This window comes from Eucyclogobius newberryi, unplaced genomic scaffold, assembly GCF_026437365.1.
Source record: "Eucyclogobius newberryi isolate DKJ021-1_F unplaced genomic scaffold, fEucNew1.0.hap1 SCAF_2, whole genome shotgun sequence".
In the NCBI taxonomy this organism is placed as follows: Eukaryota; Metazoa; Chordata; class Actinopteri; order Gobiiformes; family Gobiidae; genus Eucyclogobius; species Eucyclogobius newberryi.
Genome location: NW_027315834.1, coordinates 50,265,467 through 50,290,642, shown reverse-complemented (window position 1 = coordinate 50,290,642; position 25,176 = coordinate 50,265,467). Strand labels below are relative to the sequence as shown.

The 25,176-nt window shown below is 45.7% G+C and overlaps 1 protein-coding gene across 1 annotated transcript in view; it reads left to right on the top strand.

The window, feature by feature from the left end:
* Positions 1-267: 267 nt before the first annotated feature.
* caprin2 (caprin family member 2) overlaps positions 268-25,176 on the top strand; it is a 43,985-nt gene continuing 19,076 nt past the window's right edge. Inside the window, exons 1-13 of the mRNA XM_072453552.1 lie at positions 268-338; positions 5,662-5,884; positions 6,125-6,187; positions 6,379-6,465; positions 6,599-6,837; positions 7,703-7,785; positions 8,829-8,936; positions 9,189-9,214; positions 10,537-10,770; positions 12,497-12,613; positions 18,568-18,646; positions 19,274-19,323; positions 19,392-19,679. Of these exons, the coding sequence (XP_072309653.1) occupies positions 5,681-5,884; positions 6,125-6,187; positions 6,379-6,465; positions 6,599-6,837; positions 7,703-7,785; positions 8,829-8,936; positions 9,189-9,214; positions 10,537-10,770; positions 12,497-12,613; positions 18,568-18,646; positions 19,274-19,323; positions 19,392-19,679 (1,578 nt within the window). The 5' untranslated portion in view covers positions 268-338; positions 5,662-5,680. The remainder of the gene's footprint in view (positions 339-5,661; positions 5,885-6,124; positions 6,188-6,378; positions 6,466-6,598; positions 6,838-7,702; positions 7,786-8,828; positions 8,937-9,188; positions 9,215-10,536; positions 10,771-12,496; positions 12,614-18,567; positions 18,647-19,273; positions 19,324-19,391; positions 19,680-25,176) is intronic.

Genomic DNA, 25,176 nt, shown 5'->3' with positions numbered 1-25,176 from the left:
ACAAACGAAAACATAATTATTTTTGGTGTTTAGTCAAATCCAATCATGTGATGTCTTTGGGTTTTAAATGTATTTGAATGATTATTATCTATAATTATAAACTTGACACATGATATTTTGGGTGTTTCATGTTTCATAAAGTGCACAAACAGAATCATGAGCATTTCATATTTAACGTCACAGTTTCAGCGCGGGGGGGGGTCACGCCGGAAGTGGCCCGCGCGTGAGAAGGACGTAAAAACGTGCCGGTCTCGCGCGCGCGGCCTCTGAGCTTGTCCCGCGTGGACCGTGTGGACCGTGTGGACCGGAGCTGCTGTACCGGGACCGGAGCGCTGCAGGTGGGCCCGGGTCTGGCTCGAGCTCTGCGGGAAAAACGCGTGTGCGGCGCGTGTTGCGTGTGCGGCTGCGCGACATTGTACTTGATTGAAGTGCGCGTCACTTTAAACAGTGACAGTGACGAGTGAGTCGGTCACGAGGCTCGTGACGTGTCCCGCGTGACTCACGCAGAGCAAATGTAAATATATTTATCTGAAACACTTTGTGACAGTTTAATTTGCCACATGTGAGACGGGTCAGACCCCGGACAGACAGAGGGGTCAGACCCCGGACAGACAGAGGGGTCAGACCGGGTCAGACCCCGGACAGAGGGGTCAGACCCCGGACAGAGGGGTCAGACATAAAGTTGCAGATGAGGCTGCCCCAAATAAACAGTCTGTTTGCTGTAACCCGAGTCAACATTTTTCAAGTGGCTCGGTCGGTCGGCAAATTCTTATTTTTTTTACTTTGAAGGCAAAAAAAAAGATCAAAATGTTGCAATTTTTTGACTCTTGAGTGACCACCAGGGGTCAGGCTACAACAGTCAATGACGGAAAACGTCTCTCAACCCGATCAGGAGACTAAATCTCACGATTTTAAGACATTTCAATCGACCTTTTGTACGCCACTATCCTTTATTTTGGTGGCGAAGGCGAGCGGGGGGAACATGCGGGGGACACGGGCGCCGCCATGTTTGTTGTGATGGCGCTACTTGGCGTGTGTCAATCCCATAATGGTATCTTTGCTAAAGGATGAAAGATAGGATAACAAGAGTGATAAATATGTTCGACACGGTGGTTTAGGGAAATCTGGTCGGTGAGTCGGCGAAATAATTGAAAAATAAAAGAATATGACGTCTTATCAACAAAATGCTGATTAAAAAAATTCAGTCGGCAAGTTTCACACGGGGTCGGTCGGGTTACGGCAAACAGACATGTTATTTTGCTCAGCCTGATGTTTTATTGTATTTGACCAAAACCAGACTTTTTTTTTTTTAACAATAAACGTTTTTTTTAAAGTAAAAAGACATGTCCAGAGACAGATCAGATGTAGATAAGTAGAACATCCAACAAATCATAAAAGGGAAAAGATTTTGTCCAAAGTGTCATTTATTCTTTTCATGTCTAAATGTCATTTTTTCCATAAAGCGAATGTCCAATGTCCTCGCGGGATCATGTGGGAGGGACTCTGTGTTTGGGCCTCAGGACTCTGTGTTTGGGCCTCAGGACTCTGTGTTTGGGCCTCAGGACTCTGTATTTGGGCCTTATGACTCTGTTTGGGCCTCAGGACTCTGTGTTTGGGCCTCAGGACTCTGTTTGGGCCTCAAGACTCTGTGTTTGGGCCTCAAGACTCTGTGTTTGGGCCTCAGGACTCTGTTTTGGCCTAAGGACTCTGTGTTTGGGCCTCAGGATTCAGTGTTTGGGCCTCAGGATTTGGGCCTCAGGACTCTGTGTTTGGGCCTCAAGACTGTGTTTTGGCCTCAGGACTCTGTGTTTGGGCCTCAAGACTCTGTGTTTGGGCCTCACAGGACTCTGTTTGGGCCGCACAGGACTCTGTGTTTGGGCCTCAGGACTCTGTGTTTGGGCCTCAGGACTCTGTATTTGGGCCTCAAGACTCTGTGTTTGGGCCTCAGGACTCTGTGTTTGGGCCTCAGGACTCTGTGTTTGGGCCTCAGGACTCTGTATTTGGGCCTCAGGACTCTGTGTTTGGGCCTCAGGACTCTGTGTTTGGGCCTCAGGACTCTGTGTTTGGGCCTCAGGACTCTGTATTTGGGCCTCAGGACTCTGTGTTTGGGCCTCAGGACTCTGTGTTTGGGCCTCAGGACTCTGTATTTGGGCCTTATGACTCTGTTTGGGCCTCAGGACTCTGTGTTTGGGCCTCAGGACTCTGTTTGGGCCTCAAGACTCTGTGTTTGGGCCTCAAGACTCTGTGTTTGGGCCTCAGGACTCTGTTTTGGCCTAAGGACTCTGTGTTTGGGCCTCAGGATTCAGTGTTTGGGCCTCAGGATTTGGGCCTCAGGACTCTGTGTTTGGGCCTCAAGACTGTGTTTTGGCCTCAGGACTCTGTGTTTGGGCCTCAAGACTCTGTTTGGGCCTCACAGGACTCTGTTTGGGCCGCACAGGACTCTGTGTTTGGGCCTCAGGACTCTGTGTTTGGGCCTCAGGACTCTGTGTTTGGGCCTCAAGACTCTGTGTTTGGGCCTCAGGACTCTGTGTTTGGGCCTCAGGACTCTGTGTTTAGGCCTCAGGACTCTGTATTTGGGCCTCAGGACTCTGTTTGGGCCTCAAGACTCTGTTTGGGCCTCAGGACTCTGTGTTTGGGCCTCAAGACTCTGTGTTTGGGCCTCAAGACTCTGTGTTTGGGCCTCAGGACTCTGTTTTGGCCTAAGGACTCTGTGTTTGGGCCTCAGGATTCAGTGTTTGGGCCTCAGGATTTGGGCCTCAAGACTCTGTGTTTGGGCCTCAAGACTGTGTTTTGGCCTCAGGACTCTGTGTTTGGGCCTCAAGACTCTGTTTGGGCCTCAAGACTCTGTGTTTGGGCCTCAGAACTCTGTTTGGGCCTCAGAACTCTGTGTTTGGGCCTCACAGGACTCTGTGTTTGGGCCTCAGAACTCTGTGTTTGGGCCTCACAGAACTCTGTGTTTGGGCCTCACAGGACTCTGTGTTTGGGCCTCAGGACTCTGTTTTGGCCTAAGGACTCTGTGTTTGGGCCTCAGGATTCAGTGTTTGGGCCTCAGGATTTGGGCCTCAAGACTCTGTGTTTGGGCCTCAAGACTGTGTTTTGGCCTCAGGACTCTGTGTTTGGGCCTCAAGACTCTGTTTGGGCCTCAAGACTCTGTGTTTGGGCCTCAGAACTCTGTTTGGGCCTCAGAACTCTGTGTTTGGGCCTCACAGGACTCTGTGTTTGGGCCTCAGAACTCTGTGTTTGGGCCTCACAGGACTCTGTGTTTGGGCCTCAGAACTCTGTGTTTGGGCCTCACAGAACTCTGTGTTTGGGCCTCACAGGACTCTGTGTTTGGGCCTCAGGACTCTGTGTTTGGGCCTCAGGACTCTGTGTTTGGGCCTCAGGACTCTGTGTTTGGGCCTCAGGACTCTGTGTTTGGGCCTCAGGACTCTGTGTTTGGGCCTCAGGACTCTGTGTTTGGGCCTCAGGACTCTGTGTTTGGGCCTCACAAAGACTGGACTGAGATTAAACTGGACAAAATAAAATTTAAAAAATGTAATTTCGCCTTAATTTGAACCTGACACATTTGACAAAGTGTGACTTTTGTTCGAGTTCATTTGTTTTAACTTTTACTATTTGATTGTCTCTTTCTCTGTTTGTTTTTGGGTTTTTTTCATGTTTATATTTATTTATGTTCCTCAAATTACGAGAACTTCATCATAAATCTCATGTTTGAAAGCTAAAGGTGCCTTTTACACTGGTGTGTGTTCTTTTACACTGGTGTGTGTTCTTTTACACTGGTGTGGTTTCTTTTACACTGGTGTGTGTTCTTTTACACTGGTGTGTGTTCTTTTACACTGGTGTGTGTTCTTTTACACTGGTGTGTGTTCTTTTACACTGGTGTGGTTTCTTTTACACTGGTGTGGTTTCTTTTACACTGGTGTGTGTTCTTTTACACTGGTGTGGTTTCTTTTACACTGGTGTGTGTTCTTTTACACTGGTGTGTGTTCTTTTACACTGGTGTGGTTTCTTTTACACTGGTGTGTGTTCTTTTACACTGGTGTGTGTTTATTTTACACTGGTGTGTGTTCTTTTACACTGGTGTGTGTTCTTTTACACTGGTGTGTGTTCTTTTACACTGGTGTGTGTTCTTTTACACTGGTGTGGTTTCTTTTACACTGGTGTGTGTTCTTTTACACTGGTGTGTGTTCTTTTACACTGGTGTGTGTTCTTTTACACTGGTGTGTGTTCTTTTACACTGGTGTGTGTTCTTTTACACTGGTGTGTGTTCTTTTACACTGGTGTGGTTTCTTTTACACTGGTGTGTGTTCTTTTACACTGGTGTGGTTTCTTTTACACTGGTGTGTGTTCTTTTACACTGGTGTGTGTTCTTTTACACTGGTGTGGTTTCTTTTACACTGGTGTGGTTTCTTTTACACTGGTGTGTGTTCTTTTACACTGGTGTGTGTTTATTTTACACTGGTGTGTGTTCTTTTACACTGGTGTGTGTTCTTTTACACTGGTGTGTGTTCTTTTACACTGGTGTGTGTTCTTTTACACTGGTGTGTGTTCTTTTACACTGGTGTGTGTTCTTTTACACTGGTGTGGTTTCTTTTACACTGGTGTGTGTTCTTTTACACTGGTGTGGTTTCTTTTACACTGGTGTGTGTTCTTTTACACTGGTGTGTGTTCTTTTACACTGGTGTGTGTTCTTTTACACTGGTGTGTGTTCTTTTACACTGGTGTGGTTTCTTTTACACTGGTGTGTGTTCTTTTACACTGGTGTGTGTTCTTTTACACTGGTGTGTGTTCTTTTACACTGGTGTGTGTTCTTTTACACTGGTGTGGTTTCTTTTACACTGGTGTGTGTTCTTTTACACTGGTGTGTGTTCTTTTACACTGGTGTGGTTTCTTTTACACTGGTGTGTGTTCTTTTACACTGGTGTGTGTTCTTTTACACTGGTGTGGTTTCTTTTACACTGGTGTGTGTTCTTTTACACTGGTGTGGTTTCTTTTACACTGGTGTGGTTTCTTTTACACTGGTGTGGTTTCTTTTACACTGGTGTGTGTTCTTTTACACTGGTGTGTGTTTATTTTACACTGGTGTGTGTTCTTTTACACTGGTGTGTGTTCTTTTACACTGGTGTGTGTTCTTTTACACTGGTGTGTGTTCTTTTACACTGGTGTGTGTTCTTTTACACTGGTGTGTGTTTATTTTACACTGGTGTGTGTTCTTTTACACTGGTGTGTGTTCTTTTACACTGGTGTGTGTTCTTTTACACTGGTGTGGTTTCTTTTACACTGGTGTGTGTTCTTTTACACTGGTGTGGTTTCTTTTACACTGGTGTGTGTTCTTTTACACTGGTGTGGTTTCTTTTACACTGGTGTGTGTTCTTTTACACTGGTGTGGTTTCTTTTACACTGGTGTGTGTTCTTTTACACTGGTGTGGTTTCTTTTACACTGGTGTGTGTTCTTTTACACTGGTGTGGTTTCTTTTACACTGGTGTGTGTTCTTTTACACTGGTGTGTGTTCTTTTACACTGGTGTGTGTTCTTTTACACTGGTGTGTGTTCTTTTACACTGGTGTGTGTTCTTTTACACTGGTGTGGTTTATTTTACACTGGTGTGTGTTCTTTTACACTGGTGTGGTTTCTTTTACACTGGTGTGTTTTCGTTTCCAGTGCCAGAGTTTGAGCCATCATGGTGCAGCTGTCACTCTCCCTGACCCCGCCCCCTGACCCCTGTGACCGCGGCGACCTGAAGGACGGTCACATGACCAGCCCAAAGGGGGCGTCGCCCGAGCGGGGGCTGGAGCAGATGGAGGCGTTCCCCGGATACGAGACCTACATCGAGAACGGCCTCATCTGCCTCAAGCACAAAGTCCGCAACCTGGAGAAGAAGAAGGTACGGGTGACCTTTGACCTTTAACTCACCTGGGTAAGAAGGTACGGGCGACCTTTGACCTTTAACTCACCTGGGTAAGAAGGTACGGGCGACCTTTAACTCACCTGGAGAGGAAGGTACGGGCGACCTTTGACCTTTATCTCACCTGGAGAGGAAGGTACGGGCGACCTTTGACCTTTATCTCACCTGGCGAACGGGCGATGGTTTGTCTCAAAGACTTAAACGATGGTTTGTCCACAGCTCAAACTGGACGAGTACAAACAGAGGCTGGAGCGAGGAGAAGCTCTGAACAAGGACCAGATGGTGAGAACCTCCTCTTTTTAATGTGACGGCCTCCTGCTGGTGCCACACGGCCTCCTGCTGGTGCCACACGGCCTCCTGCTGGTGCCACACGGCCTCCTGCTGGTGCCACACGGCCTCCTGCTGGTGCCACACGGCCTCCTGCTGGTGCCAGAGTCAGGACTCCTGCTGGTGCTAGTGTCTTTGTGTTTCAGGCGTCGGTGCAGAAATATGAGGAGGTTCTTCATCATCTGTCGTTTGCTCAGGAGCTTCATCTCTCTCTGGACTCTCTCACTCACAACGTACGGATCAGATCTGTGTTTGCTCCTGGTGTCCTCCTCCTCTTCCTCCTCCTCCTCCTCCTCTTCCTCTTCTTCCTCATCTTCCTCTTCCTCCTCCTCCTCCTCCTCCTCCTCATCCTCCTCTTCTCCCCAGTTGCTGCGCTCTCAGAAGAAGGCGGTGAAGAAGGAGCAGCTCCTCCTCTCTGCTCTGGAGCGTTCTCGTCTCTCCTCGCTCCTCCAGCTTCAGCAGGTCCTCCAGAGTCTGGACCGAGACCGGGTCCAGTCTGACCTGGTCTCGGGTCTGGACGGGGCCCCCAAGGTCCCCGTCCAGACCCTGCAGAGCCTGAAGGAGCTGCGCCCCCTGCTGGGCCTGACCCGGGACCACACCCTCAGGTGAAGCTCCTCCTGCAGCAGGGGGAGATAAAGGACACTTCAACACTGTAGAGCCACAGGGGGAGATAAAGGACACTTCAACACTGTAGAGCCTCAGGGGGAGATAAAGGACACTTCAACACTGTAGAGCCACAGGGGGAGATAAAGGACACTTCAACACTGTAGAGCCACAGGGGGAGATAAAGGACACTTCAACACTGTAGAGCCTCAGGGGGAGATAAAGGACACTTCAACACTGTAGAGCCACAGGGGGAGATAAAGGACACTTCAACACTGTAGAGCCACAGGGGGAGATAAAGGACACTTCAACACTGTAGAGCCTCAGGGGGAGATAAAGGACACTTCAACACTGTAGAGCCACAGGGGGAGATAAAGGACACTTCAACACTGTAGAGCCACAGGGGGAGATAAAGGACACTTCAACACTGTAGAGCCACAGGGGGAGATAAAGGACACTTCAACACTGTAGAGCCACAGGGGGAGATAAAGGACACTTCAACACTGTAGAGCCACAGGGGGAGATAAAGGACACTTACACTGTAGAGCCACAGGGGGAGATAAAGGACACTTCAACACTGTAGAGCCACAGGGGGAGATAAAGGACACTTCAACACTGTAGAGCCACAGGGGGCGATAAAGGACACTTCAACACTGTAGAGCCACAGGGGGAGATAAAGGACACTTCAACACTGTAGAGCCACAGGGGGAGATAAAGGACACTTCAACACTGTAGAGCCACAGGGGGAGATAAAGGACACTTCAACACGTGAGACACGGGACATGTTTGAAGCGTGTTTTTACCTGTCGGAAGCCGCTGCTTCCTTAGAGAAGGGGGAGGAGCTTATAAAAGTGTTGTGTGTTTCAGTCTGAGCGAGCAGATGGAGCGAGCGGCTGGACACGTCATGAACCTGCTGGACGCTAAAGACGAACCTGTGGTTGGCTCCACCTGTGAGTCACGCCCCGCGCCTAACGCGCCCGGGGGCGCGTTAGGCGCGTTGGGTGATTCTCTTAAACAGTCTCAGGAAACTATAACAGCAATAATCACCTGAGTTGCAGCGTTAATGAGTTAATATTGATTCTGTGGTTTGATAGTTTGACGTGTTTTACAGTTCATATTCTGTGTTTTACAGTTCATATTCTGTATTTTACAGTTCATATTCTGTGTTTTACAGTTCATATTCTGTGTTTTACAGTTCATATTCTGTGTTTTACAGTTCATATTCTGTGTTTTACAGTTCATATTCTGTGTTTTACAGTTCATATTCTGTATTTTACAGTTCATATTCTGTGTTTTACAGTTCATATTCTGTATTTTACAGTTCATATTCTGTATTTTACAGTTCATATTCTGTGTTTTACAGTTCATATTCTGTGTTTTACAGTTCATATTCTGTGTTTTACAGTTCATAGTCTGTGTTTTACAGTTCATATTCTGTGTTTTACAGTTCATATTCTGTATTTTACAGTTCATATTCTGTGTTTTACAGTTCATAGTCTGTGTTTTACAGTTCATATTCTGTGTTTTACAGTTCATATTCTGTGTTTTACAGTTCATATTCTGTATTTTACAGTTCATATTCTGTGTTTTACAGTTCATATTCTGTATTTTACAGTTCATATTCTGTATTTTACAGTTCATATTCTGTGTTTTACAGTTCATATTCTGTGTTTTACAGTTCATATTCTGTGTTTTACAGTTCATATTCTGTATTTTACAGTTCATATTCTGTATTTTACAGTTCATATTCTGTGTTTTACAGTTCATATTCTGTGTTTTACAGTTCATATTCTGTGTTTTACAGTTCATATTCTGTATTTTACAGTTCATATTCTGTATTTTACAGTTCATATTCTGTGTTTTACAGTTCATATTCTGTGTTTTACAGTTCATATTCTGTATTTTACAGTTCATATTCTGTGTTTTACAGTTCATATTCTGTGTTTTACAGTTCATATTCTGTGTTTTACAGTTCATATTCTGTATTTTACAGTTCAGGCGTTGAAGCAGCAGCTGAACGTTCTGGTGAAAAGCTCGTACTTCAGCTCTCTGCCTCCAGAGGGCAGAGTTTCCCACGAGAAGTTCACGGACGACAAAATCTGTGAGCGCAAAAGCAACGGAATAAACATTTAAAAATATTATTTCCGGCAAATTTTCAACGCATTTATCACATGTTTATCACAATCACATGACTGTTGGATATTGTTACGTTCATAAGATGGACTTTCAGTGGAAGTATTTAGTGTTATTACTGCAGTATTATTGTTATTACTGCAGTATTGTGTTATTACTGTTATTACTGTTTCCATGTCGGTTTATGACTGAGCTTGAATATTGTTTTTGTCTTCGTCAGATTCGTCTCGTTCCAGCCCAGACCTCGTGAGTCTTTTATTTCAGATTCTTCTTTTCCTCTTGATTTTCTGATGAACAAAACTAAAGATATTCAGAGTTTAAAAATGTTTAAATCTTTAGGATTAGAAATAGATTTATGATGTTTAAAAAGAGTTCATCACACAGTGAGGCCCTCTAGACTCGGGAGTGAGGCCCTCTAGACTCGGGAGTGAGGCCCTCTAGACTCGGGAGTGAGGCCCTCTAGACTCGGGAGTGAGGCCCTCTAGACTCGGGAGTGAGGCCCTCTAGACTCGGGAGTGAGGCCCTCTAGACTCTGGAGTGAGGCCCTCTAGACTCTGGAGTGAGGCCCTCTAGACCGGCAAAGAATTCTTATTTATGGAAGAGAAAAGTTAGCTTGTGGCTCTGGAACGTCTTCGTCCCGTAGCTTAGCTTAGCTTAGCATCGCTAGGCCAGAGATGAGCAGAGATGAACTGTCTTTTGTCTCTCGGACTCACCTCTACGGGGGAAGTGTTGTACTTTGGCGCCGTGGCTCTGCAGCCAATCAGCACGCACGCTGAGTCAGAGCTTGATAAGGGAAGTAATGCAGCCCTTGTTCATTAGTAACATTAGGCCACAATAGTTAAAAAGGTAAAATTATCCACAAGACCAGTTATAAAAGGGTTAAATGAACATGTAGAACACAATAACATGATGTACAGTAAAGTCACTTGTGGATGAGATGATTGTTTACTAAAACTGCAAAGTCTTTTTAGTGTTTTAACTTTTGTCTTTGGAGAGAAAATGACTGAGTTAATTTTAATCAAACAGAATTAATTTGATGGAAAAAGTTATTTCCAACGTTCAAAGCATCTGCTCCTGCAGAGATGTCATAAATCTCCTCATGGGGGTTTGTTAGTGATAACACCTTAGCCCGCATTCCTGTCACCATGGCAACATGAAGAGGTCATCTGCATATCCTACAGTTACATATCAAGGCTATTTTAACCTTATTTTCAATGTACTTATTTTTTACACATCTGGTAGTTCAGTATTCGTGTTGCACCAGGACAAACTGTGAATCCTGTTCATGACAAAACTTTATTCTGATTCTGATTCAAGACTTAAACTGCTGCAGACTCTTCATTGTTGGTAATATGTAATTAATAAACTTGTATTTTAAAAGATGATGTGATACATTTATAGGCAGATGCTTTAATTAAATGTTAGTTCTGTGAGACTGAGGATTTAAATGAGATTAATGCCACTGCGGAACATTCTGACAAAGTTTAACATCTCCATGGAAACCACTCGAAATATTCAAATCTAATGGAGCAAAGCCAGACGGAGAATGTAAAAGTGTCTGTTTGCAGAGTCTTGGCCCTCAGTCGATCCCGGCCCCGATCCTGGACTTCGGGTCCCTGAAGGGCCGAGAGCCTCCAGAGCACTGGGACTCTGCGTTCACTGACCAGGCCCCCGAGGAGAGGCCGACCCCGAGGGGCAAACCCTGGAGTGGCGGAGCCGCTCTGGTGCCCAAGAACCAGGCCTGTGGGAGGAGCCGAGCCGAGGGCAAACGGAAGGTCCGGCGAGACGAGACCTTCAGAGCGGTGAGGCCCTGTGCTTGACCTTCTCCTCTGCAGTGAGGTCCTGTACTTGACCTTCTCCTCTGCAGTGAGGTCCTGTACTTGACCTTCTCCTCTGCAGTGTGAGGCCCTGTGCTTGACCTTCTCCTCTGCAGTGTGAGGCCCTGTGCTTGACCTTCTCCTCTGCAGTGTGAGGCCCTGTACTTGACCTTCTCCTCTGCAGTGTAAGGTCCTGTGCTTGACCTTCTCCTCTGCAGTGTAAGGTCCTGTGCTTGACCTTCTCTTCTGCAGTGTGAGGACCTGTACTTGACCTTCTCCTCCGCAGTGTGAAGACCTGTACTTGACCTTCTCCTCTGCAGTGTGAGGTCCTGTACTTGACCTTCTCTTCTGCAGTGTGAGGACCTGTACTTGACCTTCTCCTCTGCAGTGTGAGGTCCTGTACTTGACCTTCTCCTCTGCAGTGTGAGGTCCTGTACTTGACCTTCTCCTCTGCAGTGTGAGGTCCTGTACTTGACCTTCTCCTCTGCAGTGTGAGGTCCTGTACTTGACCTTCTCCTCTGCAGTGTGAGGTCCTGTACTTGACCTTCTCCTCTGCAGTGTGAGGTCCTGTACTTGACCTTCTCCTCTGCAGTGTGAGGCCCTGTGCTTGACCTTCTCCTCTGCAGTGTGAGGCCCTGTACTTGACCTTCTCCTCTGCAGTGTGAGGTCCTGTGCTTGACCTTCTCCTCTGCAGTGTAAGGTCCTGTGCTTGACCTTCTCTTCTGCAGTGTGAGGACCTGTACTTGACCTTCTCTTCTGCAGTGTGAGGACCTGTACTTGACCTTCTCTTCTGCAGTGTGAGGACCTGTACTTGACCTTCTCCTCTGCAGTGTGAGGTCCTGTACTTGACCTTCTCCTCTGCAGTGTGAGGTCCTGTACTTGATCTTCTCCTCTGCAGTGTGAGGTCCTGTACTTGATCTTCTCCTCTGCAGTGTGAGGTCCTGTACTTGACCTTCTCCTCTGCAGTGTGAGGTCCTGTACTTGACCTTCTCCTCTGCAGTGTGAGGTCCTGTACTTGACCTTCTCCTCTGCAGTGTGAGGTCCTGTACTTGACCTTCTCCTCTGCAGTGTGAGGACCTGTACTTGACCTTCTCCTCTGCAGTGTGAGGTCCTGTACTTGACCTTCTCCTCTGCAGTGTGAGGTCCTGTACTTGACCTTCTCCTCTGCAGTGTGAGGTCCTCTACTTGACCTTCTCCTCTGCAGTGTGAGGACCTGTACTTGACCTTCTCCTCTGCAGTGTGAGGTCCTCTACTTGACCTTCTCCTCTGCAGTGTGAGGACCTGTACTTGACCTTCTCTTCTGCAGTGTGAGGACCTGTACTTGACCTTCTCTGCAGTGTGAGGTCCTGTACTTGACCTTCTCCTCCGCAGTGTGAGGACCTGTACTTGACCTTCTCCTCTGCAGTGTGAGGACCTGTACTTGACCTTCTCCTCTGCAGTGTGAGGACCTGTACTTGACCTTCTCCTCTGCAGTGTGAGGACCTGTACTTGACCTTCTCCTCCGCAGTGTGAGGACCTGTACTTGACCTTCTCCTCTGCAGTGTGAGGACCTGTACTTGACCTTCTCCTCCGCAGTGTGAGGTCCTGTACTTGACCTTCTCCTCCGCAGTGTGAGGACCTGTACTTGACTTTCTCCTCTGCAGTGTGAGGCCCTGTGCTTGACCTTCTCCTCTGCAGTGTGAGGACCTGTACTTGACCTTCTCCTCCGCAGTGTGAGGACCTGGACCTGCAGATGGAGGTCCTGTCTTTGCCCTCAGACCCGGAGCGTCGCAGACAGAGGCTGGAGGAGCTGCTGAGCCTCACACACGGAGCCTTCAGCTTCATGCAGGTCCGTCCACTACTACAACGTTCAGAATTATTTAAGGAAACGTTTGACTTTCTGCTACACAAAAGTATGTCTCGTGTTTCAAGTCATTTTTAGCACATTGATGGAGACATTTTGACTAAAGGATTCAAGTTTGAGAGAGTAAAAATATATATCAAAGAAAAAAAATAATGGACGATTTTTCGCCGATTTGAGGACTCAAGTGGAAGTGCACATGCCACTCCCGTTTATCAGAGCGACGGATCGAATCATCTCTCGTCTCCCGTAGATTTCCGTCTCTTCTGAGCTCAAACAGTCTTTCTCCGTCTTAATTTTGTCCTGTCAATGAGGGAACTATTATGATATATCCATGCGCTTAGACACAGGGAAACATGGGACGAGCCACACGAGGCTGCAGGTGAGCGAGGCTCTGCAGGTGAGCGAGGCTCTGCAGGTGAGCGAGGCTCTGCAGGTGAGCGAGGCTCTGCAGGTGAGCGAGGCTCTGCAGGTGAGCGAGGCTCTGCAGGTGAGCGAGGCTCTGCAGGTGAGCGAGGCTCTGCAGGTGAGCGAGGCTCTGCAGGTGAGCGAGGCTCTGCAGGTGAGCGAGGCTCTGCAGGTGAGCGAGGCTCTGCAGGTGTGCAGTTGTTGCATCCTATGATTGACACGTGGCAGGACAAATAGTCTGTCCACACGAAATGAGCCAATAAATGGTCCATTCCACCTTTTAATGAACATTTGTAAAAACTGTAAGAGGGTCAGTTTCCGTCCGTTGGCCTCGGGCAGGTAAAACAAATGATTCGATTTAATAGAAAGAACATTTAACTCATTCGAGCAGGAGTGTTCCATTGTAGAAAAATTCAGTTGCATCACCTGGACTGTTTTTAGAAAAACAAAATGTTTTGACTCTCATCCAAGAGTCATTCTCAATCTGCGAATCGAGTCTGGGAACTACTCTAAGTAGGCCCTGCCCACCGGGCGGGATCTCCAGATGAAGGGCTCCTGACCTTTTCTTGGGCATCATAACACACCAAGAGGCAATCTGACTCTGAACAGGTGTTGTAACTCGTATGTACACTTCCAGGGCCCGGACCGGGCAGAGTGTTACCAGGGGCCCGTGTGTCAACCCATGCAAGTTGGAGGGGCTGAGTGCTATTTGAAGAAAACACCTTAGGAAGGAAAGAGGCATCTGACCAAAGAGTGACCCCAGAGTGACCCCAGAGTGACCCCAGCATTCCACCTGCAGCAGGACAAACAGACAAGGCCTGTAGTACACGACCCGCTGACCTGAAGCTATAGCAGGAGAAAGGCGGTCTTAAAGCGAAATCCATTTAAGATCTACCAACGGTTCAAACTGAGGGGTTTGCAGTGCTTCCAACACCAGGGACAAATCCCAAGACAGGGCCACACGGCGTCTAGGAGGGTGAAGCTGCCGCGCCCCTTAGGGAAAAGTGAAATGTTCCTGTCACTTCCCACTGAGGCACCATCAACACGGTCATGCCAGCAAGATATTACAGCCACATATACTTGAGGGTCAATGGAGACCTTCCCAGTTTCAGGAGTTCCTGCAAGAACTCTAGAATGATGGAACTCTGGCAGTGTCCTGCGTCCAGACCCCGCCTCTGGCACCAACCATTAAAAAGCTTCCATCTATTCGCATACAACCGGCGTGTAGATGGAGCCCGTGCACTGGAGATTGTGTGCTCCTGGATCGGGGTGCAGAATCCTCCCTCCCACCTGGAAGAGGAGATCCCTCCTGTGGGGAAGGGGTCTTGGGGAGCTGCAGCAAACCCTGGCCGGCCAAGACGGAGCCACCAAGTCTCCGGGCAGTGGACACTGACGGAGTCCACATTCTGTGGACTGGGAATGTAGGAAGCCCTCAAACTGAGAAAGTGGGGAGCTTCCCACACAAGGAGCTGCCAATTCTATCAGTCTCATTGACCTGGTGCCGCCCAAGTGGTTGTGATGAACCACCGTGGTGTTGTCGGAGCGTACCATAACATGACTGCCACGCAGAACTGGAAGGAATTAGACCAACGCCAGGCGCACTGCCATCAGCTCGAGCACTTTTATGTGCTCTCTGCTGACTGGTGGAGACCACTTCCTTGCGCCGTGCGCCTTTGCCATGTCGCACCCCATCCTGAGAGACGCATCGGTGTGCACCATCTCTCTCTCCAAGACGGAAGGGAGCCTAAAGGAACACCCTGCTCTATCAAGGAACTGTCTCGCCACTGAGAAAGGGACTCGAGACACTGGGGTGTCAGGCCCCTGCCAGATTTAAGTGCAAGCTGTTCACCCAGATTTGCAAAGGGCGAAGAGAAATCGGCCCCAGCGGCAACTTTCCCAAGAGACTGAGGTAAAGAACAAAAGGCAACGCTTTAACTTCCCAAAAAACAAGCATGTCCATAATGCAGTCGACTCGTGGAGTTGAAGGATGAGTGGTCGTCACAATGGAATTCAGGGTGATCTCGAGAAAAAACAGTCTTGCTCTTTGCCAGATTGACCTGCATACCCAACTGCCCGATGTGATCGAGGACAGTTTGGGTGTTTTGAACAGCCTGGCTTTAAGTGGGAGCACAGACCAGCCAGACGTCCAGGTAAGGTAGTATTTTTAAACAGTGTGCCTGGAGGGGAGCCAGAGCTGCAGCAACGCATCTGTGTGACCCTCGGTGACTTCCTAGGTCTATGAAAGAGAACCACTCGTTCAGTGATATTGCCTGCAACATCTCCGTGATTTTCAAGATGTGAAATGACAGGTTTTTAAAAAAGAAATTGAGACCTTGAAGGTCCAGAGTTGGGTGTAGATAGTCTTTGGCACCAGGAAATACCATGAGTAATGACCCCCTGGATTGTGCAGCGGGTCCACAGGTCGGATTGCCCCCTTGTCCAGGTGTCCAGGTTCCGTGAGGAGATTGGGCCAACCACACCTGGCGGCGAGCCTGCGTCAGAGTGGACAACACATGACCGAGCTCCCTGGACATAAGAGCAAACGCGTGCCGAGACGCATCAAGCATTCCCTGCGTCGGTACATTCACATTCAACTTCTCCTGTGCAATGGAAAGACAGAGCAACAGGTGGGAAAGGGAGTTCCCCATCCTATGCCTTGCATCGTATGCCTGGCACAAGAATATGTCTGTGATATGACAAATTCGGGCCCCTCGGGTTGGCCCTAAGGCCCTCTTCCGGAGAGACGATAAGCGACAGACGGCGTATGGCCCAGGCCAAACTGGGGGGCGTCTTGCATGGATGCCAAGGCCCTCCCATCAGACGTCAAGCACGATGAGGCCTTTATGAGTCCAGCAAGCGTCCAGCTCCCTGACGTACGCATGTGAGGGCGGTGCAACAGTGGAGGGGACAGGCCGTTGGCGCTTTAAAAAGGCACTAGAAGTAGCCTCAGTCTCTTGCGGCACGTCCAACCTCAAGTGGCTAAGTGCAGAATCAGAAAGGGTTTCTGGCCATTGTCAATGAACAGAATTCACAAACATAGGAACTTGTCTTGGTGATTTGGTGCAACAATGAATGCACAACAAGGAATAAGTAAGTTAAATCTACTATGGAATAAGAATAACAATAAGCTATGAGATGAAAAAGAATAAAGAACCAACAGCAGAGAGGGGCACATCGTCATCCCTGTCCGGACAGGGAGTTCAAAGATTCTGAGCAGGAGAAAAGATGCTTTGAAAGAGTTAAAGAGGCAATTTTCCTCCTTTAAACCAAAATGTAGGTTTAAGATTCAACCTTGCAGTCGTATACAACATTGTCTTGAAACCCGGGAGAAGGAGGCGCCCAGGGCATTCTGGTGCTAATCTGGTACTCTGAGGAGGGAGCCAAAGTCAGTTTACAATAGGATGTAGATACAGGGCTGATGGTAAAAAAGTCAGTCTCAAGTGAAACCAAATGCTCCCTTTATCAGGAGGTCCCACCCAGTGGGCGGGGCTTATTCAGAGTAGGATCGGAGTTCTCGGACTATATTTGCAGATTGAGAATGACTCTTAAGATAAGATATTCCTTTATTGTCCACACATGGGGAAATGTCCTTACACTGCAGTAGATCCAGAGGAAAAGGACAGATAACTTATAGGAAGTTTAAAAAACACTCTTAATAGAAGAACTCTTATAAACAAAACAAACAACTCTTAACAAAACTCCTCCCATATCTTAGGGAATGGAGGAAAAATAGAAAGATAAAATTAAAATAAAATAAAGTAAAAATAGCTAGCGTAAGACTAAATAATACTAATACTAATAGTAAGTAAACACTCTTATTGACATCAGTTGTATGTACATGAATATGGCCTTGATTGCTTGTGAGTACGACAGTATTGCACATGTGTACAACAGTATTGCACATGGGTATGACAGTGTTTGTTGTAGAGTGACAGCAACAGAAGGACAGACTGTGAAACGTCTCCTTCACACAGCGAGGGTGGATCAGTCACTGAAGCTGCTCTCCAGAGTGGACAGAGTGTCCTGCAGGGGACAGTGTCCTGCAGGGGACAGTGTCCCCTGAGTGTCCTGCAGGGGGCGACACTCATGGTCCAGCATAAATGTGAGTTTAGCCAGGACCCTTCTGTCCCCCACCTCCTGCACAGAGTCCAGAGGACAGCCCAGGACGGAGCTTTGTCCAGCTTCTTCCTCTCTCTCTCTGTGATGACCACACCTACAGGAGCTGATGCACCACAGAGGAGGAGAAGGTCTTTAGGAGTGACAGGAGCGACCCTGTCACTCCAAAAGACCTGAGTCTCCTCAGGAGGTGGAGCCGACTCTGGCTCTTCCTGTTCAGTCTGTGTTATGAGTCCAGTCCAGTTTGTGGTTCAGATGAACACCAGGTACTTGTATGAGTCACTCTCTCAATGTCCCGTCCCTGGATGTTCACTGGTGAGGGGGGCGTGGCCTCTGTGGAAGTCCACCACCATCTCCTTGGTCTTCTCCGCGTTGATGAGGAGGTGGTTCCACAAAGTCCTGCTCCTCTGTCCTCCACATCATCGTCTGTGATGAGTCCGATGATGGCAGAGTGGTCAGAACTTCTGCAGGACACAGCTGTCCGTGTCTGAGGTCTGTAGTGTAGAGGGTGAAGAGAAAGGGCGCGAGGACGATGCCCTGGGCCACACTGCAGGTCCCCCACACTGCAGGTCCCCACCCTGCAGGTCCCCCACCCTGTAGGGTCCGAGGATCAGACACACAGTCCCGTGCTCTCACAAACTGGGGTCGGTCTGTGAGGTCGTCCAGGATCCACTCTGCAGGTCGTACTCCACACCAGCCGTCTCCAGCTTGTCCCTCAGGAGCTGATGGTGTTGAAGGCTCTGGAAAGATCGAAGAACAGAATCCTCACAGAGCTGCCAGGCTTCTCCAGGTGAGAGAGAGAGAGCGGTGCAGCAGGAGATGACGGCGTCCTCCACTCCGATGCCAGACCGATATGCAAACTGCAGCGGGTCCATGGCTGAGCTCACGGTGGAGCGGAGGTGGTCCAGGACCAGCTTCAGTGTCTTCATCAGGTGGGACGTGAGAGCCACTGGCCTGAAGCTGTTGAGGTCTTTGGGGTGCGGTGTCTTAGGCACAGGTACCAGACAGGAGGTCTTCCAGACCTGTGTTACCACCCTCAGCTTCAGGCTCATGTTGAAGACATGCTCCATAACTCCACACAGTTCATCTGCAGGACTTAAGGAGCCTGGGGCTGATGCCATCAGGTCCTGCTGCCTTCCTCACTTTAATCCTCTTCAGCTCACTCCTCACCTGTGCTGCTGTGACAGTCAGTGAGTCACTCGCTTGGATGAGTCGAAACGTTTTGTTTTTTCTAAACTGAGTCCAGATGAAACGTCTGAATCTTTTTTTACAATGCTCTCAATCTGTGTGAAATATGTAAATTTTATGCCTAAACTTTTTTCAAGTTTTTGATGTGCTATTTTTAGTTGAGGTTAATGTGTGTTGAATGTGTTCTCGTGAGTGTGTTTTGTGTGTTCTTGTGTGTTTTTTGTGTCCAGGACTCGGTGCTGGACACTGCCTCGTCCTCCAGGTCTCTCAGACTGAGACGTGGAGCTTCTGGATGTCCCTCTCCTCTCGGTATCCCATCTGTTTTTGTCATTACAAACCTCTGTTTATGACGACATTCTGAAGTGATTATAACGTCATCTCGGCTTCATCTAGAACCCACTGCTCTATTTCATTGTTTTTAATCATAATTTACCAGAACAATAAACTATTTGAACTCATGAAAACCACAGTTTGAGAAGCACAGCTCTAAACTGACCTGTCCAGTCCTCTGGTCCGGCTCGCGCTTTCGGGTTGAACCGCTGACCAATCACAGCGCAGCATTGCAGTTTGGGCGGAAGTCAAAATGACCTAAACATGGCGACCCCCACAGTTGTACTTTGTCCTGTTTTAGCTGATTTATGCCCGTTAAGTGTTTTTAAAAGGAAGAAGTTTGTGCTTTTTTCTTTGACACTTTGACCAATCAGATTCAAGTATTCGTCATGACCTCACGCTTTGGTTGAGAGATTGTGTAGAACTCGGAGTGAAACTTGTGTGACCTTTCCCCAATTGTGAAAACACATCGTGACCTTCGAAGAAACATGACGGGTTTCCATAGTAACAGCCGTTTGTTCCATTCCAGGCTCTTTCAGTCAAATGGAAACATTGATCTAAAACTGAATTGAACACTGTCCCACATGGTCTCTGTTTGTGTCTCAGCTCAGGACGTCCTCAGGAGCCCAGGAAGTCCTCGAGCCAAGACTCTGACCGTGAGACCTTCAGCAGAACATGGTTCAAACCACCTCTGAACATCTCACTCACTCTGTCTCCTCCTCAGTCCACTCCACTGCCAAGACTGTCAAAAGACCTGGATCTGTCCAAAGACCTGGATCTGTCCAAAGACCTGGCTCTGTCCAAAGACCTGGCTCTGTCCAGAGACCTGGCTCTGTCCAAAGACCTGGCTCTGTCCAAAGACCTGGCTCTGTCCAAAGACCTGGCTCTGTCCAAAGACCTGGCTCTGTCCAAAGACCTGGCTCTGTCCAGAGACCTGGCTCTGTCCAAAGACCTGGCTCTGTCCAAAGACCTGGCTCTGTCCAAAGACCTGGATCTGTCCAAAGACCCTCAGGTCAGACTCTGGAGTTTGTCGAGTAGAATCAGGATGATCCGAAACTTGTGCAATCTGAGAGTTCAAAGCTCTAAATTTCAGTTTCAAAAATTCTAAGTATCAAACTAAATAATCCTGACTAAAACACATACTTTTGACTTAAACTAAACTATGACTCGAGGAAAAAGACGAGACTGGTTTATTCACTTTAAATGACTTTTAAAATCTTGACAAACATTTGTAGTCAAAAGACTAAGTTTAGACTGGTTCAGTCCAGTCTAAACAGTCTAAGTGTAGTCTTCTTCTTCATGTGTCTAACATGTAGTCGTCTTCTTCTTCTTGTGTCTAACGTGTAGTCTTCTTCTTCTTGTGTCTAACGTGTAGTCTTCTTCTTCTTCTTGTGTCGAACATGTAGTCTTCTTCTTCTTGTGTCTAACGTGTAGTCTTCTTCTTCTTCTTGTGTCGAACATGTAGTCTTCTTCTTCATGTGTCTAACATGTAGTCTTCTTCTTCTTCTTCATGTGTCTAACATGTAGTCTTCTTCTTCTTGTGTCTAACATGTAGTCTTCTTCTTGTGTCTAACATGTAGTCTTCTTCTTCTTCTTGTGTCGAACATGTAGTCTTCTTCTTCTTCTTCTTGTGTCTAACATGTAGTCTTCTTCTTCTTCATGTGTCTAACATGTAGTCTTCTTCTTCTTGTGTCTAACATGTAGTCTTCTTCTTCTTGTGTCTAACATGTAGTCTTCTTCTTCTTCTTGTGTCTAACATGTAGTCTTCTTCTTCTTGTGTCTAACGTGTAGTCTTCTTCTTCTTGTGTCTAACGTGTAGTCTTCTTCTTCTTGTGTCTAACATGTAGTCTTCTTCTTGTGTCTAACATGTAGTCTTCTTGTGTCTAACATGTCGTCTTCTTGTGTCTAACGTGTAGTCTTCTTCTTCTTGTGTCTAACGTGTAGTCTTCTTCTTCTTGTGTCTAACGTGTAGTCTTCTTGTGTCTAACGTGTAGTCTTCTTGTGTCTAACGTGTAGTCTTCTTCTTCTTGTGTCTAACATGTAGTCTTCTTGTGTCTAACGTGTAGTCTTCTTCTTCTTGTGTCTAACATGTAGTCTTCTTCTTCTTGTGTCTAACATGTAGTCGTCTTCTTGTGTCTAACATGTCGTCTTCTTGTGTCTAACGTGTAGTCTTCTTCTTCTTGTGTCTAACGTGTAGTCTTCTTCTTCTTGTGTCTAACGTGTAGTCTTCTTCTTCTTGTGTCTAACATGTAGTCTTCTTCTTGTGTCTAACATGTAGTCTTCTTGTGTCTAACATGTAGTCTTCTTCTTCTTGTGTCTAACATGTCGTCTTCTTGTGTCTAACATGTAGTCTTCTTGTGTCTAACATGTAGTCTTCTTCTTCTTGTGTCTAACATGTAGTCTTCTTCTTCTTGTGTCTAACATGTAGTCTTCTTCTTCTTGTGTCTAACATGTAGTCTTCTTCTTCTTCATGTGTCTAACGTGTAGTCTTCTTCTTCATGTGTCTTAACATGTAGTCTTCTTCTTCTACTTGTGTCTAAAGTGTAGTCTTCTTCTTTTGTATAACGTGTAGTCTTTTTCTTGTATCTAACATGTAGTCTTCTTCTTCTTCTTCTTCCTAACGTGTAGTCCTTCTTCTTTTTCTTCTTCTTCTTGTGTCTAACGTGTAGTCTTCTTCTTCTTCTTCATGTGTCTAACGTGTAGTCTTCTTCTTCATGTGTCTAAAATGTAGTCTTCATGTGTCTAACGTGTAGTCTTCTTCTTCTTCTTCTTCTTGTGTCTAACATGTAGTCTTCTTCTTCTTCATGTGTCTAACATGTAGTCTTCTTCTTCTTCTTCTTCTTCTTGTGTCTAAAATGTAGTCTTTTATGTGTCTAACGTGTAGTCTTCTTCTTCTTCTTCATGTGTCTAACATGTAGTCTTCTTCTTCTTGTGTCTAACATGTAGTCTTCTTCTTCTTCTTGTGTCGAACATGTAGTCTTCTTCTTCTTCATGTGTCTAACATGTAGTCTTCTTCTTGTGTCTAACATGTAGTCTTCTTCGTCTTCTTGTGTCTAACGTGTAGTCTTCTTCTTCTTGTGTCTAACGTGTAGTCTTCTTCTTCTTGTGTCTAACGTGTAGTCTTCTTCTTGTGTCTAACATGTAGTCTTCTTCTTCTTGTGTCTAACGTGTAGTCTTCTTCTTCTTGTGTCTAACATGTAGTCTTCTTCTTCTTCTTCTTTCTAACGTGTAGTCCTTATTCTTTTTCTTCTTCTTCTTGTGTCTAACGTGTAGTCTTCTTCTTCTTCTTCTTGTGTCTAACATGTAGTCTTCTTCTTCTTGTGTCTAACATGTAGTCTTCTTCTTGTGTCTAACATGTAGTCTTCTTGTGTCTAACATGTAGTCTTCATGTGTCTAACGTGTAGTCTTCTTCTTCTTGTGTCTAACGTGTAGTCTTCTTCTTCTTCTTCATGTGTCTAACGTGTAGTCTTCTTCTTCTTCTTCTTTTATGTGTCTAACGTGTAGTCTTCTTCTTCTTCTTTTGTCTAACATGTAGTCGTCTTCTTCTTCTTCTTCTTCTTGTGTCTAAAATGTAGTCTTTTATGTGTCTAACATGTAGTCTTCTTTTATGTGTCTAACGTGTAGTCTTCTTCTTCTTCATGTGTCTAACGTGTAGTCTTCTTCTTCTTCTTCTTCTTGTGTCTAACGTGTAGTCTTCTTCTTCTTCTTCTTCTTCTTCTTCTTCTTGTGTAACGTGTAGTCTTCTTCTTCTTCTTTTGTCTAACGTGTAGTCTTCTTCTTCTTGTGTCTAACATGTAGTCTTCATGTGTCTAGCGTGTAGTCTTCTTCTTCTTCTTGTGTCTAACGTGTAGTCTTCTTCTTCATGTGTCTAACATGTAGTCTTCTTCATGTGTCTAACGTGTAGTCTTCTTCTTCTTGTGTCTAACATGTAGTCTTCATGTGTCTAGCGTGTAGTCTTCTTCTTCTTCATGTGTCTAACGTGTAGTCTTCTTCTTCTTCTTCTTCTTGTGTCTAACATGTAGTATTCTTCTTCTTGTGTCTAACATGTAGTCTTCTTCTTCTTCATGTGTCTAACATGTAGTCTTCTTCTTCTTGTGTCTAACATGTAGTCTTCTTCTTCTTCTTGTGTCAAACATGTAGTCTTCTTCTTCATGTGTCTAACATGTAGTCTTCTTTTTCATGTGTCTAATGTGTAGACTTCTTCTTCTTCTTGTGTCTAACGTGTAGTCTTCTTCTTCTTGTGTCTAACATGTAGTCTTCTTCGTCTTCTTTTGTCTAACGTGTAGTCTTCTTTTATGTGTCTAACGTGTAGTCTTCTTCTTCTTCTTGTGTCTAACGTGTAGTCTTCTTCTTCTTCTTGTGTCTAACGTGTAGTCTTCTTCTTCATGTGTCTAACGTGTAGTCTTCTTCTTGTGTCTAACGTGTAGTCTTCTTCTTCTTGTGTCTAACGTGTAGTCTTCTTCTTGTGTCTAACGTGTAGTCTTCTTCTTGTGTCTAACGTGTAGTCTTCTTCTTCTTCTTGTGTCTAACATGTAGTCTTCTTCTTCATGTGTCTAACGTGTAGTCTTCTTCTTGTGTCTAACGTGTAGTCTTCTTCTTCTTCTTGTGTCTAACGTGTAGTCTTCTTCTTCTTCTTCATGTGTCTAACGTGTAGTCTTCTTCTTCTTCTTCATGTGTCTAACGTGTAGTCTTCTTCTTCTTCTTCTTGTGTCTAACGTGTAGTCTTCTTCTTGTGTCTAACATGTAGTCTTCATGTGTCTAACGTGTAGTCTTCTTCTTCTTCTTCTTGTGTCTAACATGTAGTCTTCTTCTTGTGTCTAACGTGTAGTCTTCTTCTTCTTCTTGTGTCTAACGTGTAGTCTTCTTCTTCTTCTTCTTGTGTCTAACGCGTAGTCTTCTTCTTCTTCTTGTGTCTAACATGTAGTCTTCTTCTTCTTCTTCTTGTGTCTAACGTGTAGTCTTCTTCTTCTTCTTCTTGTGTCTAACGTGTAGTCTTCTTCTTCTTCTTCTTCTTCTTGTGTCTAACGTGTAGTCTTCTTCTTCTTCTTGTGTCTAACGTGTAGTCTTCTTCTTCTTCTTGTGTCTAACATGTAATCTTCTTCTTCTTCTTTTGTCTAACGTGTAGTCTTCTTCTTCTTGTGTCTAACGTGTAGTCTTCTTCTTCTTCTTCTTGTGTCTAACGTGTAGTCTTCTTCTTCATGTGTCTAACGTGTAGTCTTCTTCTTCTTGTGTCTAACATGTAGTCTTCTTCTTCTTCTTTTGTCTAACGTGTAGTCTTCTTCATGTGTCTAACGTGTAGTCTTCTTCTTCTTCATGTGTCTAACATGTAGTCTTCTTCTTCTTCTTCATGTGTCTAACATGTAGTCTTCTTCTTCTTGTGTCTAACATGTAGTCTTCTTCGTCTTCTTGTGTCTAACGTGTAGTCTTCTTCTTCTTGTGTCTAACGTGTAGTCTTCTTCTTCTTCTTGTGTCTAACGTGTAGTCTTCTTCTTCTTCTTCTTTCTAACGTGTAGTCCTTATTCTTTTTCTTCTTCTTCTTGTGTCTAACGTGTAGTCTTCTTCTTCTTGTGTCTAACATGTAGTCTTCTTCTTGTGTCTAACGTGTAGTCTTCTTCTTCTTGTGTCTAACGTGTAGTCTTCTTCTTCTTCTTGTGTCTAACGTGTAGTCTTCTTCTTGTGTCTAAAATGTAGTCTTTTATGTGTCTAACGTGTAGTCTTCTTCTTCTTCTTGTGTCTAACATGTAGTCTTCTTTTATGTGTCTAACGTGTAGTCTTCTTCTTCATGTGTCTAACGTGTAGTCTTCTTCTTCTTCTTCTTGTGTCTAACGTGTAGTCTTCTTTTATGTGTCTAACGTGTAGTCTTCTTCTTCATGTGTCTAACGTGTAGTCTTCTTCTTCTTGTGTCTAACATGTAGTCTTCATGTGTCTAGCGTGTAGTCTTCTTCTTCTTCTTGTGTCTAACGTGTAGTCTTCTTCTTCTTCTTTTGTCTAACGTGTAGTCTTCTTCTTCTTGTGTCTAACATGTAGTCTTCTTCATGTGTCTAGCGTGTAGTCTTCTTCTTCTTCATGTGTCTAACGTGTAGTCTTCTTCTTCTTCTTCTTCTTCTTCTTCTTCTTCTTCTTCTTCTTCTTGTGTCTAACGTGTAGTCTTCTTCTTCTTCTTGTGTCTAACATGTAGTTGTCTTCTTCTTCTTCTTCTTCTTGTGTCTAACATGTAGTCTTTTATGTGTCTAACGTGTAGTCTTCTTCTTCATGTGTCTAACGTGTAGTCTTCTTCTTCTTCTTCTTCTTGTGTCTAACGTGTAGTCTTCTTCTTCATGTGTCTAACGTGTAGTCTTCTTCTTCTTCTTCTTCTTGTGTCTAACGTGTAGTCTTCTTCTTCATGTGTCTAGCGTGTAGTCTTCTTCTTCTTCTTGTGTCTAACGTGTAGTCTTCTTCTTCTTCTTCTTCTTGTGTCTAACGTGTAGTCTTCTTCTTCATGTGTCTAGCGTGTAGTCTTCTTCTTCTTC